Here is a 14,164-nt window from a genome sequence, read left to right as displayed (position 1 = left end):
TGTGTTTTTTTTGTGTTAGCTTTGAAGCAGTTGACCACATTAGTCACGTAGCGTATTTAAACCGTCCTTATTTGATATAACTACTTTGTGCAGGCATTTTTTAGTACGTTATTCCTGTATGCATCTATAAAAAAAACAAGTTTATAGCGCACGGTAGTACTTTGGGCGTCAAATTCGACTAATGTTTCGCCGACGTAGGACATTTTGGCAGAACAACGGTTGTTTTTTTTTGTACGTACTAGTATGTGTAATATTGGTCATTTAATCGGTGTTATAAAAGTGTAAAAGAATGAATATATGGCTTCATAAATATCACTGACTTTCTCGAAGGAATTATTTTTGCTGTGCTTGCAAGGTAGTTGCCTCATCGTGACTCACTAAAAAAAAACAAAAGGGTGTTTACTAGTATTTATGTTGTGATGTAATTATCGTAGTAACTATTTATAACGGTTTCTCTGAGCTGAAACGTGCAAATAGTCACTCGTCTACTGGTCGTGCTCATAACAATTAGTCACCGTGGATAACGTCACGCATAGCACTTCTCTAAAATCTCAAGTGAAACGCTGGAAATTCAGATTGTGCAAACATTGTTGGTTCTCTTTTCAAACTTCGTCTTACGGTTTTTGTTCAAACAATAAGACTGGAACACTCTAGTATTACACAGTGGTATGAAAAAGAACCTTTTGGGATTTCTCACATTTCTGCAAAAAATCACACTGATGAAAATACAGTATCTGCTTTAACTGAACAGTGGCGCCTCCAGAAATGGGTGGCCAGATGGGGCCACTTAAAATCTTGGGGTGGCCAAAACTAAAAGCCATAATTTCAGGTTTTCATTACATTATTGAAGTAAAAAGGTCAGGGGGAAACTATCAGAAAGACTTTAAGGACACGGCTACTGATATACTTTGGTGTATTGTGTAATATTTGATGTTACTCATGATTTAATGTGCATAGTCCATAACCGTCGAGTCAACATTTTGAGTTTCACAACAATTCTGTTTTATTGTGTTATGTATATATTAGGCATAAGGTGTTCATTTAACTAGGGCTGTCAAACGATTAAATTTTTTAATCGAGTTAAATTAATTTTTAAGCTGTGATTATCGTAATCGCAGTTCAAACCATCTCTAAAATATGCCATATTTTTCTGTAAATTATTGTTGGAATGGAAAGATAAGACGGATATATACATTCAACATACTGTACATAAGTACTGTATTTGTTTATTATAACAATAAATCCACAAGATGGCATTAACATTATTAACATTCTTTCGGTGAAAGGGATCCACGGATAGATTCTTAAAGGATAAATGTGAGTTTGTATATTGTGACTAAATATTGCCATCTAGTGTATTTGTTGAGCTTTCAGTAAATGATACTGTAGCGACTCAACTGTTCTGCCCAAATGCATGATGGGAAGTGGTGCAACCATGACAGTGTGTGGTGGCTGCAAATGCTATATCTTCTCTGCGTTGGGTACACTACAGGGTGTTAAGAAAAAGATCAACTGTCATTCTTCCCCACCTCGCTTCCCACAATATTTACAGTTGCTGTGGGAGAGATGACAAAGCTTTTGCCAATTAAAAGCACGGCCCCAATGAATGCTTGTATCTACTCCACTCGATTCTGCCTCTTATCTCTGTATATACGCAAAACGGCGGCATTGTAGGCTGTTTGCGACAATGCGTGAGTAAGTCGTACCGCGAATGCGTTAATTACAATAAATATTTTCATGTGATTAATTTTAAAAAATTAATTACCGGCCGTGAACGCGATAAATTTGACAGGCCTACATTTAACAAAAAATAAATGCATTCATTTGGGATGAAATGCATAACTGATGCTACAACCATCTAACGATATACTGGCAAGCGGGGTGGCCAGTGGAGTGGCCAACCAATTTATAGGGGTGGCGCCACTGTAACTGAAACCACCCAAACATTATAGGTTTTCATATTTTAATGAGGATAGCATGCTAACAATGACAGAAGGGGGGGGGGGGGAATAAGTAAGTGAACCCTCTGCCTAAGGAGGCTTAAAGAGCAATTGAAACCAATTTTTACCAAACATTTTAAGTCAGGTCACTGATGAGTGGTTTAAAGCTTCCTTGCCCACTATAAAACACACACCTGGTAAGGAATGTCTTGATAAGCATTGTCTGATGTGCATCATGGCTCGGTCAAAAGAGCTGTCTGAAGATCTACAATCAAGGATTGTTGATTTGTATAAAGCTGGGAAAGGATCCAAAACCATCCCTAAAGGTCTGGATTTTCATCAGTCGACAGTCAGAGAAGTTGTCTACAAATGGAGAGAGTTTCGCACTGTTGCTTCTAAACCAAGGAGTGGCCATCACCCAAAGATGACTCCAAGAGTTCAACACAGAATACACAGAGTGGTAAAAAAAAAAAAAAAACTAGCGTCTGCAGAAGTTTTGGCAAAATATTTTGTGGACAGATGAAACCAAAGTTGGAATTGTTTGGGAGTAACACACAACATCATGTGTGGAGGGAAAAGAACAGCACATCAACATCAACAACTCATCCACACCACAAAGCATGTGGTGGGAGCATCATGATTTGGGGCAGTTTTCTGCCTCAGGGCCTGGACAACTTGCAGTCATTAATGCAAGAATAAATTAAAATGTTTCGCAGGAAAACCTGAGGCCGTCTGTCAGACAGTTGAAGCTAAAAAGAGGCCGGATGCTGCAACAAGACAATGATCCAAAACACAGAAGTAAATCAACTTCAGAATGGTTTCAAAAGAAAAGCACATGCTGGAGTGTCTGTCAAAGTTCAGACTTCAACCCCATTGAGATGCTGTGGCATGACCTAATGACGGTGATTCATGCTAGACATCCCAGGAATCTGACTGAACTACAGCAGTTTTGTAGAGAAGAATATGCCAAGATTTGTCCTGATCGTCAGCTACAGGAAGCGTCTGATGCAAGTTTTTGCTGCCAAAGGGGGGGGGGCACATAATATTAAATGTGATGGTTCACTTATTTTTCCCCCTTCTGTCATTGTTTGCATACTATCCTCATTAAAATATAAAAACCTATGCTTGGTTGATTTGAGTTAAAGCAGTTTTTTCATCTGTGTGATTTTGACAAAGTTCAGACTACATTTTGGAGTGATTTCATGCAGAAATGTGAGAAATTCCAAAAGGTTCAGATACTTTTTCATACCACTGTAAACCCTTTTAGTAAACTAGATTCAGTTAAATGCGTATTTATAAACTGTAACTATTGACCTTTAAAGTTATGCATCAGGACCTCTTCACCCCATCTCATGTTTATGTGGGTCAAATGGGTTAACGCGCTAAAAAAAACAGCCACTGACAACACACACGTTTAAGTGGATTTTTTTTTTACGTTCAATGAATGACACTCATCCCAAATGGGGTTTTTCAGTTTCTCCATCCGATTAGTTTCTGAATTAATGAAGCTCCTCCAGAGGGATTCCTGCCGGCTGACGTCTTGCCACCTTGCACCCCTAGAGTCCCCCCATTAGAGCACTTACATAAGTTTCGAATGAGGCTGTGGCTCCTTCCTAAAAATGGTGGCGGGGAAAGTAGGTTTCTTAGAACACAACAGGAGGGACTTTGAATTTCAACCATTTAATTCGTTACCATTTTGTATTCAGGTTTTGAACAAAACAAAACAAAAAAAAACCTACACAGCGATACACAAAATAGATGTATGTACAAAACATGACAGAAAATGACTACTCTCCCAGGTTGAAAACACGAAATTTGTCTTGATTGTAGAAGCAGGCTTTGACGACTCGCCCGCCAAAATACCGTCCGTTCAGGTCCACCACGGCTGTGAAAAACAAAGTCAATGAAAAATTAAACGGCGGCCAGTGAGATAATTATTTAGTCTGTGTGATGTAAGCCTAGTACTACTGGGAGAGCGGGTCACATCTGATATAACACCATAGGGAGCCCAGTTTCACCTTGTTTTTAAATCTGGGCCAGCCCAATTAGAGCAGTTATACAATCAAGTAGTCATGAAATTAGGGCTGCAGCCATCGAATATTTTAGTAATCGAGTAATCGGATAAAACATATTTTAGGTGAAGAGCATTTATAAATATACATGAAAAAAACAAGACATTTCATCTAATATTGAACCATTTTCAGTCAATCAATGTCTTTATTTTAGATGTACATTGTTGAAAACAGCCAACAATTGCATCTCAGATGTAACTAGAATAAAAAATAAGAATAATTCACTGCTTTCACTCAAAAAACTTTTAGATCTTATTAAAAAAACATATTTCTTACCTAAAAATGCCATTATGCTTGATAACACACATCACTTCAAAGTTAGGTGTTGTTCCAACGTGTTTCAATTGAATTTCTATTTGTGTGAAGCTATTTTTAAGTTAGTCTAAACTAAGTCCTGATAGGATTTTGAGTTTTTGCAGTTTTCAAAATAAATGAATGATACCTGCTGTATTGGAGCACATTAGGGACCAGTGCTACTTGGTGTTTTATCCAGCAATGACTACTGAGCTAAAATTGACAGTTACCATTATTAAGTTTTTATTTTACACCCTCATCACTCTACAACGCTATGTTTTCACAGATTAAATAAAGCCTGTATGTAAGACACGTTAGCCACGCATCGACAGTGGTCATAATTAATAGAAACCTAACCCTCCGCAGGGCTAACGTTACGTGAGCGAGTGACTGTAACGTTAATCTTATTTATTAGCGCTTAGAAGTCTACTGCTTTAAGATGGCAGCTGTTTACTAACGCCGCTGACTGTCATTTCGCATCTAGTTAAACATACATGTGATCTCTATGAGACGCATCAGACTAGTGCTGCAACGATTAATCGATTCACTCGAGTATTCGATTCGAAAAAAAATATTCGAATTAATTTTTGTTGCTTCGAGTATTCCTTAATTAAAGTGGCGTTGTAAAGGTTTATTTTGAAAGTGTTTGCATTTAGTTTTATTGATTAGGGTGGATACACTGCCCCCTGGTCTGGCTCTTTTCACATGGCTGAATCCAACTGCTCCCTGTTAAGACCAACGTAAGCAAAGTATTTGAGTTTTTTTAATGCATTCATAATTTAGTTTATAGTTATATTTAAATTTTTTGTGGGAATATGTGTCTGAACCATTTGTTAAGAGCATTGTAAAACAAAAAAAAAACTTTAGCATTTTATAGCATTTAAGCTAGCGGACTTTTTCGATGCAAGTTCGCCAATTGTTCTTTTGTTGTACAGAGATCCTCATTTAAAAACTTATATATAAACCGTCTGAGGCTCAGCTTGGGTATTTTCATTTTTCATGTTCCTTATCCGATTACTCGATTATTCGAACTAAGTAGTCCATCAATTAATCGACTACTAAAATATTCGATAGCTGCAGCCCAACATCAGATGCTACCACCGTAGCATCATGCGGGCTAGTTTTTAGCAACGTCGGCGTCGTTTGTAGCGGCTCTCGGCTGCAGTAAGGTTTTTTTTTTTTTTTTTTTTTTTTAATTGCTTCTTCCTCCACGCAAGTGACATCAGCGCGTTGTCCCGCATTAAAAGTAGTCCGGGCAAAATTAAACTGATCAGTTTTTAAACTCGAGTTGCTCGAGTATTCGTTTCAGCTCTACTTGAAATACAAACCTTTAATGGCCGACTCCACCCTTTCAAACTCCAGAAATATCCTGACTGCTTCATCGTCGGGAACTTCAGCAATCTGTTTAAAAAAAAAAGAAGAAAAAAAAAAGCAATATACGGCAAAGCGCGCCGACACGTCAGTCCGTTGCGATCTTTCCCTGCTCACCTCAAAAATGACGCATTTAATCACTTTTCCATATTTCTCGCACTCTTCTTTGGTCTCTCCTTCCAGGTCATCGTCCACCTCTCCTCGTCCCACCATGTTCTAAACAAAATAAAGCTCGTGAAATGAGATTTCATGAGTCTTAACATGACAGACGTACCCTCAGGAGGACCACTTTGGTAGGGGATTTCAGGATTTCTGTGAGCGGGTTCGCGTCAGACTTCTTGCCATCGGCTAGTATAGGTGAGAAAAGTTCCATTTAAAAAAAAAAAAAAACATCTCAGTGGTGCAACCATAAAACAAATAAGCTGTATCAAACGTTATTGTTCAGGTGGAGGAGTAAAACTGGATACAATTGTAATTTCGTGGGATATCTTCTTTTTTTTGTCCTGTAAAAGAACCAAATTTCACAAAAGCACGAATGCAGTGCATGTAGTAATCTTCCACCTGAACTCGTTTCAACCCTGGACAATAAATAAAAGATGTCCAACCTGCTCCTCCGGGGGTCTCGGGGGCAACTGGCGGCAGGGTCCCTGCTACACGGACAAAATGCCACAAAGTAGAAGGGTTTAGAAAATATGCAGTATTAAAGCTGGCTGCCTTGTGGGACTTGCTTACGTTTTTCCAGCGCATCCCCGATGATGATCTTTCCACCCCGTTTGCTTGTCTTCTCCACAGACAGAGCCGTGCTCAGGCCCTGCTCGTGCTTGCCCAGGCCTTGGCCCTCCTTGAAGCCGTATTTCTGCATGATTTTGTGGGCGACGGTACCCCTGCGAGAACAGGTACATTGACAGTGATGTCAGTTAGGGCTAGGCATGTGCCAGCATGAGATTTTGACAGTACGATAACCGTGAGCAAAAATACCGCGGGTTTACGGTATCAATTATAGCTCCAAAATGTGTTATTTTGAGAGGTATGGGTTAAAAAAATAAATAAATAAAAATTACAAACTTTTTTCCAGGATTTTTTTTATTTTTCAGAAAATATTTGCAAATTGGAACATGAATATTATTTTAAATAAAATTACTTTTTAAAAAATTTTGAGGGGGCAAAAGCTCAAGTGAAGTTTCGCCATTTTCAGCCACTGAGTCAACTCTAGTCTGCATGTGTGTTAAAAAGACGCAGAATTCATAAGTTAATAAGTTAAAAATGGATAAATTAGTTAAAATGTGAATGTTGTTGTGTAAAGGTTTCATCTAAAAACACTAGGAGTGATACCTGTCCTTGTCCAGCAAGCGTACATTTATGCTTAGGGCAAGATCATCTGTCGTAATTAGCGATCTTTGATGTTAAATTTTAGTGGTTTTGAAAACCGTGACGTTTTCATACCACGGTAAACCTTGAAACCGGTAACCGGCACATGCCTTGTTAGGACTGGATTGTAATCGTGAAAATAGCAGGCCGTTAATAATCGTTAGCGGCGGCCAAACTGACCCCATGTTGGCCAGGAAGGAACTGGTCGGTAAGGGCGGTGAACGCGAGCGGTCCGACTCCTCGTACATGGGCGGGGGAATGGCGGCCTTTGCACCTCTGGTGGGACGACCTTCATCCTCGTACGAGTATCCGGATGAGCCTTTTTCATGAAAATATTCGAAAATCAATGGAATATTTTTATTGACAATGTCTCCCTCTTCTGGACAAATTGTGCTACTACATATGAAGTGAGTCGAGATATCACTTACCATCTCTGTCCACCAGCGACGAAGGCGGTGCAATAGCAGCACCGCCCATACCTGTTGCACAAAAAAGCAAAATTTAAGTTTACTTCAACCAAAACAAATACAAGCCACAAAAATGCTCACTTCGTTTCCGCCGCTCCTTCTCGTAATCCTCCTCCTCATCAGAGTCCTCCTCCGCTGTGGGGAATCTGGAGAAGCCACTCGGCGCTCCTCCTTCGTGCCTGTCTTTTCTTTTTCTTTTATTCAACAAAACTCCAAAATATTAAAATACATGTTGCGTAAAACAGAGTTAGGAATCCATACTTTTCTCTATCCTCCATCTCCTTCTGGCGCTCCTGCTCTCTCTGCCGCTGTCGATCCTCCCTGTGCCGCTTCATCACTTTCTCATAGTCATTTGGAAACATGGGGTCGTACTCGTCGGCGAGCGGGATCAGCACATCTCCGGCGGAGAATCCTGAGGGCGCGGGCTCCTGAAATGTTCATTTCAGATTCAATTTTCCATATTTATACCCAGGGACGTAGGTTTGGTCTCAACATTGGTAGGGACGATATAACAGCATCTATGAAATTCTGATGTGTGATTTCATTTCACAGATTTTTTTTTTTTTTCATGTCAGTTCATGTTCATGTCTGTGGACCAATTCTTGGATAGCGCCCCGTTTTTTGTTGTTTTTTTTTTTTTTTGCACTCTGATGCCACTGCGTTGCATTACCATAATACAATCAATGATCCAAATGAGGGACAGCTAGCTTGAATTCGTTGGTCCTTGTGGAGGCTGGCCTGACCGCAGTCGTGTTTCAGGTTAGCTTATGCTAACTCTTGATGCAGGTTGGACTTTCAGTAGTAAAATTAGTGGGGTTTCCCCACTTCCACAACATTGACGTCTTTTTACATTACTTTTGCTGAACTTCGAATATCCCTCCTCTTCGCAACGGGCAGAGGAGGCGGCATGTTGTCGACATGAATCTGTCGGGGCTGTGTAGGTGTGCGTGTTGTGCATGGCGGGTAGGGGTGGTCAAATCATCAGCCAATCAAACGTGCATTTGACGGGGGGAAAAAAATAGACCGGCACATTCACCAAGTGAAAAGGGATAGATGTAAGTGTGAACATAATGAAAATAATTCACTTAATAATGGTGGGGTCTATTCTATCCTTACAACTACTGGTGCACGATAATTATTGGTCCGATAACAGGAATTATGACGTCATCCCAATTAATCCAATAACATTATTAATAGGACCGATAATATGTATTGTGCTGGCTGGCCTGGAAATCAGTTGACCATTTGCGGGGCATTGCTGCCACCTGCTGGTCAGAATAATTTGCTGCATCTATATTTTGTTCCACAAACTCATTCACTTTACACAGTGCTGTGAATGCTTTCTGTTACTTACGTTTCCGCCTCGGAATTATATGTCTGTAAGTATTTGTTTACAATAACATATGGATGTGCAATATATGTTTACTTTGGTGGTGAAGGGTCATATGTACAGAACTTCATAAGTTGTTGTGTTATAGAAGCCAGCCAATGCTTAAGGCTAGTAGCTCAAGCTAGTGTGCTATGCTATGCATACATATAATAGTTGTTGTGTAATGTTAGTCCTGTCAGCATGCTTGGTAGGATTTTATACTATGCAGAGAATAAACCTCATACTTTATTGTATATGGGTTCACTCACTGCCGTTTATATTGATTATTATAAGGCAAGCCATTAATCCTTTTGTTCTACCATATTTTTGTCATGAGGAATGAGTGATAAACCTAACTATATAATGTTTACAGTGTTAGTTATAAGTTTGTAAGTTATTGACAGGCCTTTTGGTTATTGATAGGCTTGCTGTCCTAACCTGTCTCCTAGGTTAAGAAAGTTGTTTCATGGACAAAGACCACAACAGTCTCCTGTAGCACCAAATATTTTTATTTGATTACAAAGCACAATACCTGTTGGGTTTATGTTTTGGTTCAGTGCTCATTATTCAGGAAACACATCTTCAATTATACTGACTCAAATTATATTTGGAAAAATAAATATTGGCATTTTATTTGAAGTCAAGACTGTTCTTGTCTTTGTTTTGTTCATTATAGTAATGTTCATGTCATTATGAAAATTCTGGTGAGGTCAAAGGCAAATGTATGTTGAATCCACCATTATTATTATTATTTGTTTGTTTAAACCTCCAGGTGTTCAAAAACTCGGGTGTATATACATTTTAAATACTGGTGCACGATAATTATAGGAATTATGACGTCATCCCGATAAATCCAATAACATTTATAATAGGACCAATAATATGTACTGTTCTGGCTTTGCAGTTTCCACAATAGTATGGGAAATCAGCTGACCATTCGCGGGGCATTGCTCCCACCTGCTGGTCAGAATAATTCAATGCACCTATTTTTTGTTACAGTAGTTTGGTTCAATCACATACAAATTGCGGTGTCTAGCGGTAGCATTGACAGTCGTGAATGCTTTCTGTTACGTTTCCGCCTCGGAAATATATGTAAGTATTTTATGTTTACTATTACATATGGATGTGCAAAATATGTTTACTTCTGTGGTGAAGGGTCATATGTACAGAAATTCATAAGTTGTGTTATAGAAGCCAGCCAATGCTTTAGTAGCTCATGCTAGTGTGCTATGCTGTACATATAATAGTTGTATATATAAGTGTATTGTGCAGTTTGTTGTATATTGAGTATTGAATATGTGTATTTTTCTGTAGTACTTTTACAATATTAAGACGAGTGTCTTCCCATAAAAGCAAAAGACCAAGCCTTGTGGTTTATGGAAGTGCATTCATTCTTAGCTGGCTGTCGGGCAGTGCAGAAGTGAAACGCACTGTTTTGTTCATGTCATTATGAAAAATCTGATGAGATCAAAGGCAAATCTATGTTGAATCCACCACTATTTTTTTTAACCTCCAGGTGTTAAAAAACAAAGGTTATAAATTTTAAAAATTATCTATTATCGGTTATCGGTATCTGCTTTGAGGAGCAGGAAGTTATCGATATCGGTTTCAAAAAATGGATATCGTGCACCTAATTTTAAAAATTATATATTTGTTATCAGTTATCGATATCGGCTTTGAGGAGCAGCAAGTTATCGGTTTCAAAAAATGGATATTGTGCACCCCTACTTACAACATGAATATGTTGTCCCCACCGTGGGGACAATTTGAGCATCCTGACAAGTTGGTAGCGTAAAGTCCCTATGCAAACCTACGCCCTTGTTTATACCGCTTCCATAAACGCGATCCAACCTTGATTCCAGTCGCGACATGGGGAGGAGTGTCTGGGATTTGCCTGTCTTCACTGGGACCTCCTCGTTTTAAATCGATGACTGGAGCCAAAACCGTAGTCTGCTTTGTCCGATGAGTCTGTACACAAGATCACGTAAACAGAACTACTATAAGGAACGAATTGGACGTTTATCACCGTCAATCGCAGCCATTGGCACCACTTTATTTTCGATTATTGTTATTACCTTAGCTTGGGTCAACGCTGCCTTTTTCACCTTCAGCTGAGACTGCAACAGCTTGAAGTTTTTGGACCATCCTTCGGTTTTGGTGTCGCTCGCACCCACGCCGAGGTCATCATAAAGCGACATTGTTGTTACCTGCAATGTGTTGCGCATGTTTCAATTCGGTTTATAATCAATGATGCCCCGAGGATTAGCCAAAAGCTAACGTTATGCTACAGCGGCGAAGATGACGTAAAAAAAACATTAAAATGAAGAGTTAACCTACCAGTTTTAATAGTAGGTTGTTATCAAGTACTCGAAAGCGATTAGTTTAGCTGCACATTGAACAAAAAGCCATGTCCCACGGAAATATAACCGAAATTCGCCAGTCAACGATACGTCATGACGTTATTTCTCAAACTAGTTGCGCCATCTCGCGGCGGGATGACTCAAATTTGGCAACGATGTTTCTTAACGATATTATGTTGCTAAATCTGCATTTTGCTCAAATTTAATACAACTTTTGTTTTAGATTAACCACAGTGGCGGCTGCGCGTGTTTTCGCGACACTTAAAAAAATAGGTTGGTTCTGTTTAAATGAAGAACTACAAACATGGCGGCCGACTACGTCAGCCGCTGTCAGAATCAAGAGTGTTTGTCGGGGAGGGTGTGTAGTAAAAGTGAAAGTGAGGCGTAGGATGGGTCCAACTCTCTTCGGAGTTCTTGTCGAGATGGCTTTGGGTTCACTTCTGCTTGACGTTTGCCTGATGATGGCGTGCGTCCTGAGCACGGCGCGCTGCTCCGACGTCGGTAAGCGTCCAAAACTTTTCGCATTTTTTAAAATCCTATTTTTGTTCGAACCATTTAAGCTGATGTGTGCACGTTTTATATTCATGTAGTAATCGAGCAATTGGTGCAGCCTGCACTAGGTAAAGTGGCAACAAAAAAAAACCTGTAGGCAAGTAGCCTGCAGTACGAATATTCCCAAAATACCGTAAATTTATGTAAACGTACATCATTACTTCCCATAACTCGCTACAAGTCAAACTGCATGCTTAAACATTTATGGGTATGCGCCATTATATATTGTTCTTACTTCAAGCATATTAAAAAAAAACTGTTGCTATCAAGGATCATAAATGTGATTTTGCGTTGCATCCTAAAACAATATTACTGCCTGATACTGAGTTAATCATTCCTGGATTTTATTTTGCGCGTGGGTTAAATCTCATTTTTGTTACTTGAGCATAATAGATCAGCCTCATTGTGATATAATTATGTTCCCATTATTTTTGCATTGTCTACTTAATGCGTATGTAATGAAAGAATCTTCCTTGAGCAATTGTTACTGTAATCTAGTTCAACCTGATGTTATCCTTTTCCTCTTTCTGGTTTAGTTACAGGTTCATTCATGATCCATCTGCAATTTAAAGAATGTGAAATTGCATCACTTGGGGTTTCCTATTTCATCGTGGTGCTCTGTTTTCAGAGCAAAGTGGATGCCCTTGCTCGGAAATCCCTGAGTGGAATCTGACTGAACGGCCGCCGGACTGCCAGAAGCTCAACAGGACTTTCCGCTACACCTGCATCAAAGGCTACGTGAGGACGGCGGGCACGTCCAACCTCGTCAAATGTTCATCAGGTTCTTCTAAGTGGACCACACCCACCCTCGTATGTAAACGTAAGTCCTCATACGTTTGATCTTTTGACGATGCATGTGCTAATACAATTTTTGTTTTTAGCTGACCCAAGAAGCGCCACGCCAACAGTTTCGAACCACGCCGACGAAGGTGAGGGTCATGTAGCGCCGTCAATGGCGGCCAGTGACTGCCCTCTCTATCAGTGTTTTTCAACCTATTCTGAGTCACGGCATGTTTTAACATTGGAAAAAATCTCGCGGCATGCCACAAATAAAAAATGTTCCAAAATTACTTTCTGTGTGGTCTAAGGCGGAATCACTAGGGTGACTTGAAGTTCCGCTCTGAAACCCCCAATTTGGCCAAATTTCAAAATTGTCCTATATGCATGTGTGATACATCATTGGAAAGCTTAAAATCTCAATTTTCTAGGATGGAAAAAAAATTTTGAACAGGAGGGCATTTAAAAAAAAAAAAAAAAAAAGTTTTTTTTTTTTTTTTTAAATGCCCTCCTGTTCAAAATTTTTCTTCCCCCATAAAGTTGAGATCTTAATCTTTCCAATGATGAGTCACATGCATATTGGAGGGTCTCAGAGCGCAACTTCAAGTCACCTGAGTGTTTTCCGCCACATATATATACTGAATATATATACAGTACTGTGCAAAAGTTTTAGGCAGGTGTGAAAAAATGCTGTAAACTAAGAATGCTTTCAAAAATGGAAGTGTTGATAGTTTATTTTCATCAATTAACAAAATGCAGTGAATGAACAGAAGAGAAATCTAAATCAATTCAATATTTGGTGTGGCCACCCTTTGCCTTCAAAACAGCATCAATTCTTCTAGGTACACTTGCACAGTTTTTGAAGGAACTCGGCTGGTAGGTTGTTCCAAACATCTTGGAGAACTAACCACAGATCTTCTGTGGATGTAGGCTTCCTCAAATCCTTCTGTCTCTTCATGAAATCCCAGACAGACTCGATAATGTTGAGATCAGGGCTCTGTGTGGGCCATACCATCACTTCCAGGACTTCTTGTTCTTCTTTACGCTGAAGATAGTTTTTAATGACATTGGCTGTATGTTTGGGGTTGTTGTCATGCTGCAGAATAAATTTGGGATTTTTCTTTTGTTCACTCACTTTGCATTTTGTAAATTGATAAAAATAAACAATCATTGTTTATATTTTTGAAAGCATTCTTAGTTTACATCATTTTTTCACACCTGCCTAAAACTTTTGCACAGTACTGTATATATATATTAATTAGGCCTGTCAAAATTATCGCGTTAACGGGCGTTAATTCATTTTTAATCACGTTAAAATATTTGACGCAATTAACGCACATGCCCCGCTCAAACAGATTAAAATGACAGCAGTGTAGTGTCCGCTTGTTACTTGTTTTTTGGTGTTTGGCGCCCTCTGCTGGCGCTTGGGTCCAAATAATTTTATGGGTTGAAGCACAATGAGTGAGCATGGTGTAATTATTGACATCAACAATGGCGAGCTACTAGTTTATTTTTGGATTGAAAATTTAACAAATCTTAATTTTTGAAATGTTAAGAGGGGTTTTAGTATAAAATTTCTATAACTTGTACTAAC

General features: G+C 39.2%; 2 protein-coding genes across 3 annotated transcripts in view; one reads left to right on the top strand and one right to left on the bottom strand.

The window, feature by feature from the left end:
• Positions 1 to 3,600: 3,600 nt before the first annotated feature.
• On the bottom strand, positions 3,601 to 11,380 carry rbm17 (RNA binding motif protein 17). Its single transcript, XM_057854945.1, has 13 exons — positions 11,219 to 11,380; positions 10,957 to 11,088; positions 10,733 to 10,849; positions 7,774 to 7,940; positions 7,594 to 7,706; positions 7,474 to 7,524; positions 7,226 to 7,364; positions 6,410 to 6,561; positions 6,283 to 6,327; positions 5,952 to 6,025; positions 5,795 to 5,893; positions 5,635 to 5,707; positions 3,601 to 3,825 (listed from the first exon to the last, which is right to left on the bottom strand). The coding sequence occupies exons 2-13, from the start codon at positions 11,077 to 11,079 to the stop codon at positions 3,728 to 3,730; spliced, it is 1,251 nt and encodes a 416-aa protein (XP_057710928.1). The 5' UTR covers positions 11,080 to 11,088; positions 11,219 to 11,380; the 3' UTR covers positions 3,601 to 3,727.
• A 6-nt stretch (positions 11,381 to 11,386) lies between these two features.
• il15ra (interleukin 15 receptor subunit alpha) overlaps positions 11,387 to 14,164 on the top strand; it is a 33,288-nt gene continuing 30,510 nt past the window's right edge. For both annotated transcript variants that reach the window (XM_057854947.1, XM_057854946.1), the window contains exons 1-3: positions 11,387 to 11,742; positions 12,422 to 12,613; positions 12,675 to 12,722. In XM_057854947.1, coding sequence (XP_057710930.1) covers positions 11,631 to 11,742; positions 12,422 to 12,613; positions 12,675 to 12,722 — 352 coding nt within the window. In that variant the 5' untranslated portion in view covers positions 11,387 to 11,630. The remainder of the gene's footprint in view (positions 11,743 to 12,421; positions 12,614 to 12,674; positions 12,723 to 14,164) is intronic.

Source organism: Corythoichthys intestinalis, chromosome 13, assembly GCF_030265065.1.
Source record: "Corythoichthys intestinalis isolate RoL2023-P3 chromosome 13, ASM3026506v1, whole genome shotgun sequence".
In the NCBI taxonomy this organism is placed as follows: Eukaryota; Metazoa; Chordata; class Actinopteri; order Syngnathiformes; family Syngnathidae; genus Corythoichthys; species Corythoichthys intestinalis.
Note: the sequence above shows the minus strand (reverse complement) of the source record. Positions and strands in the feature narration are given on the sequence as shown.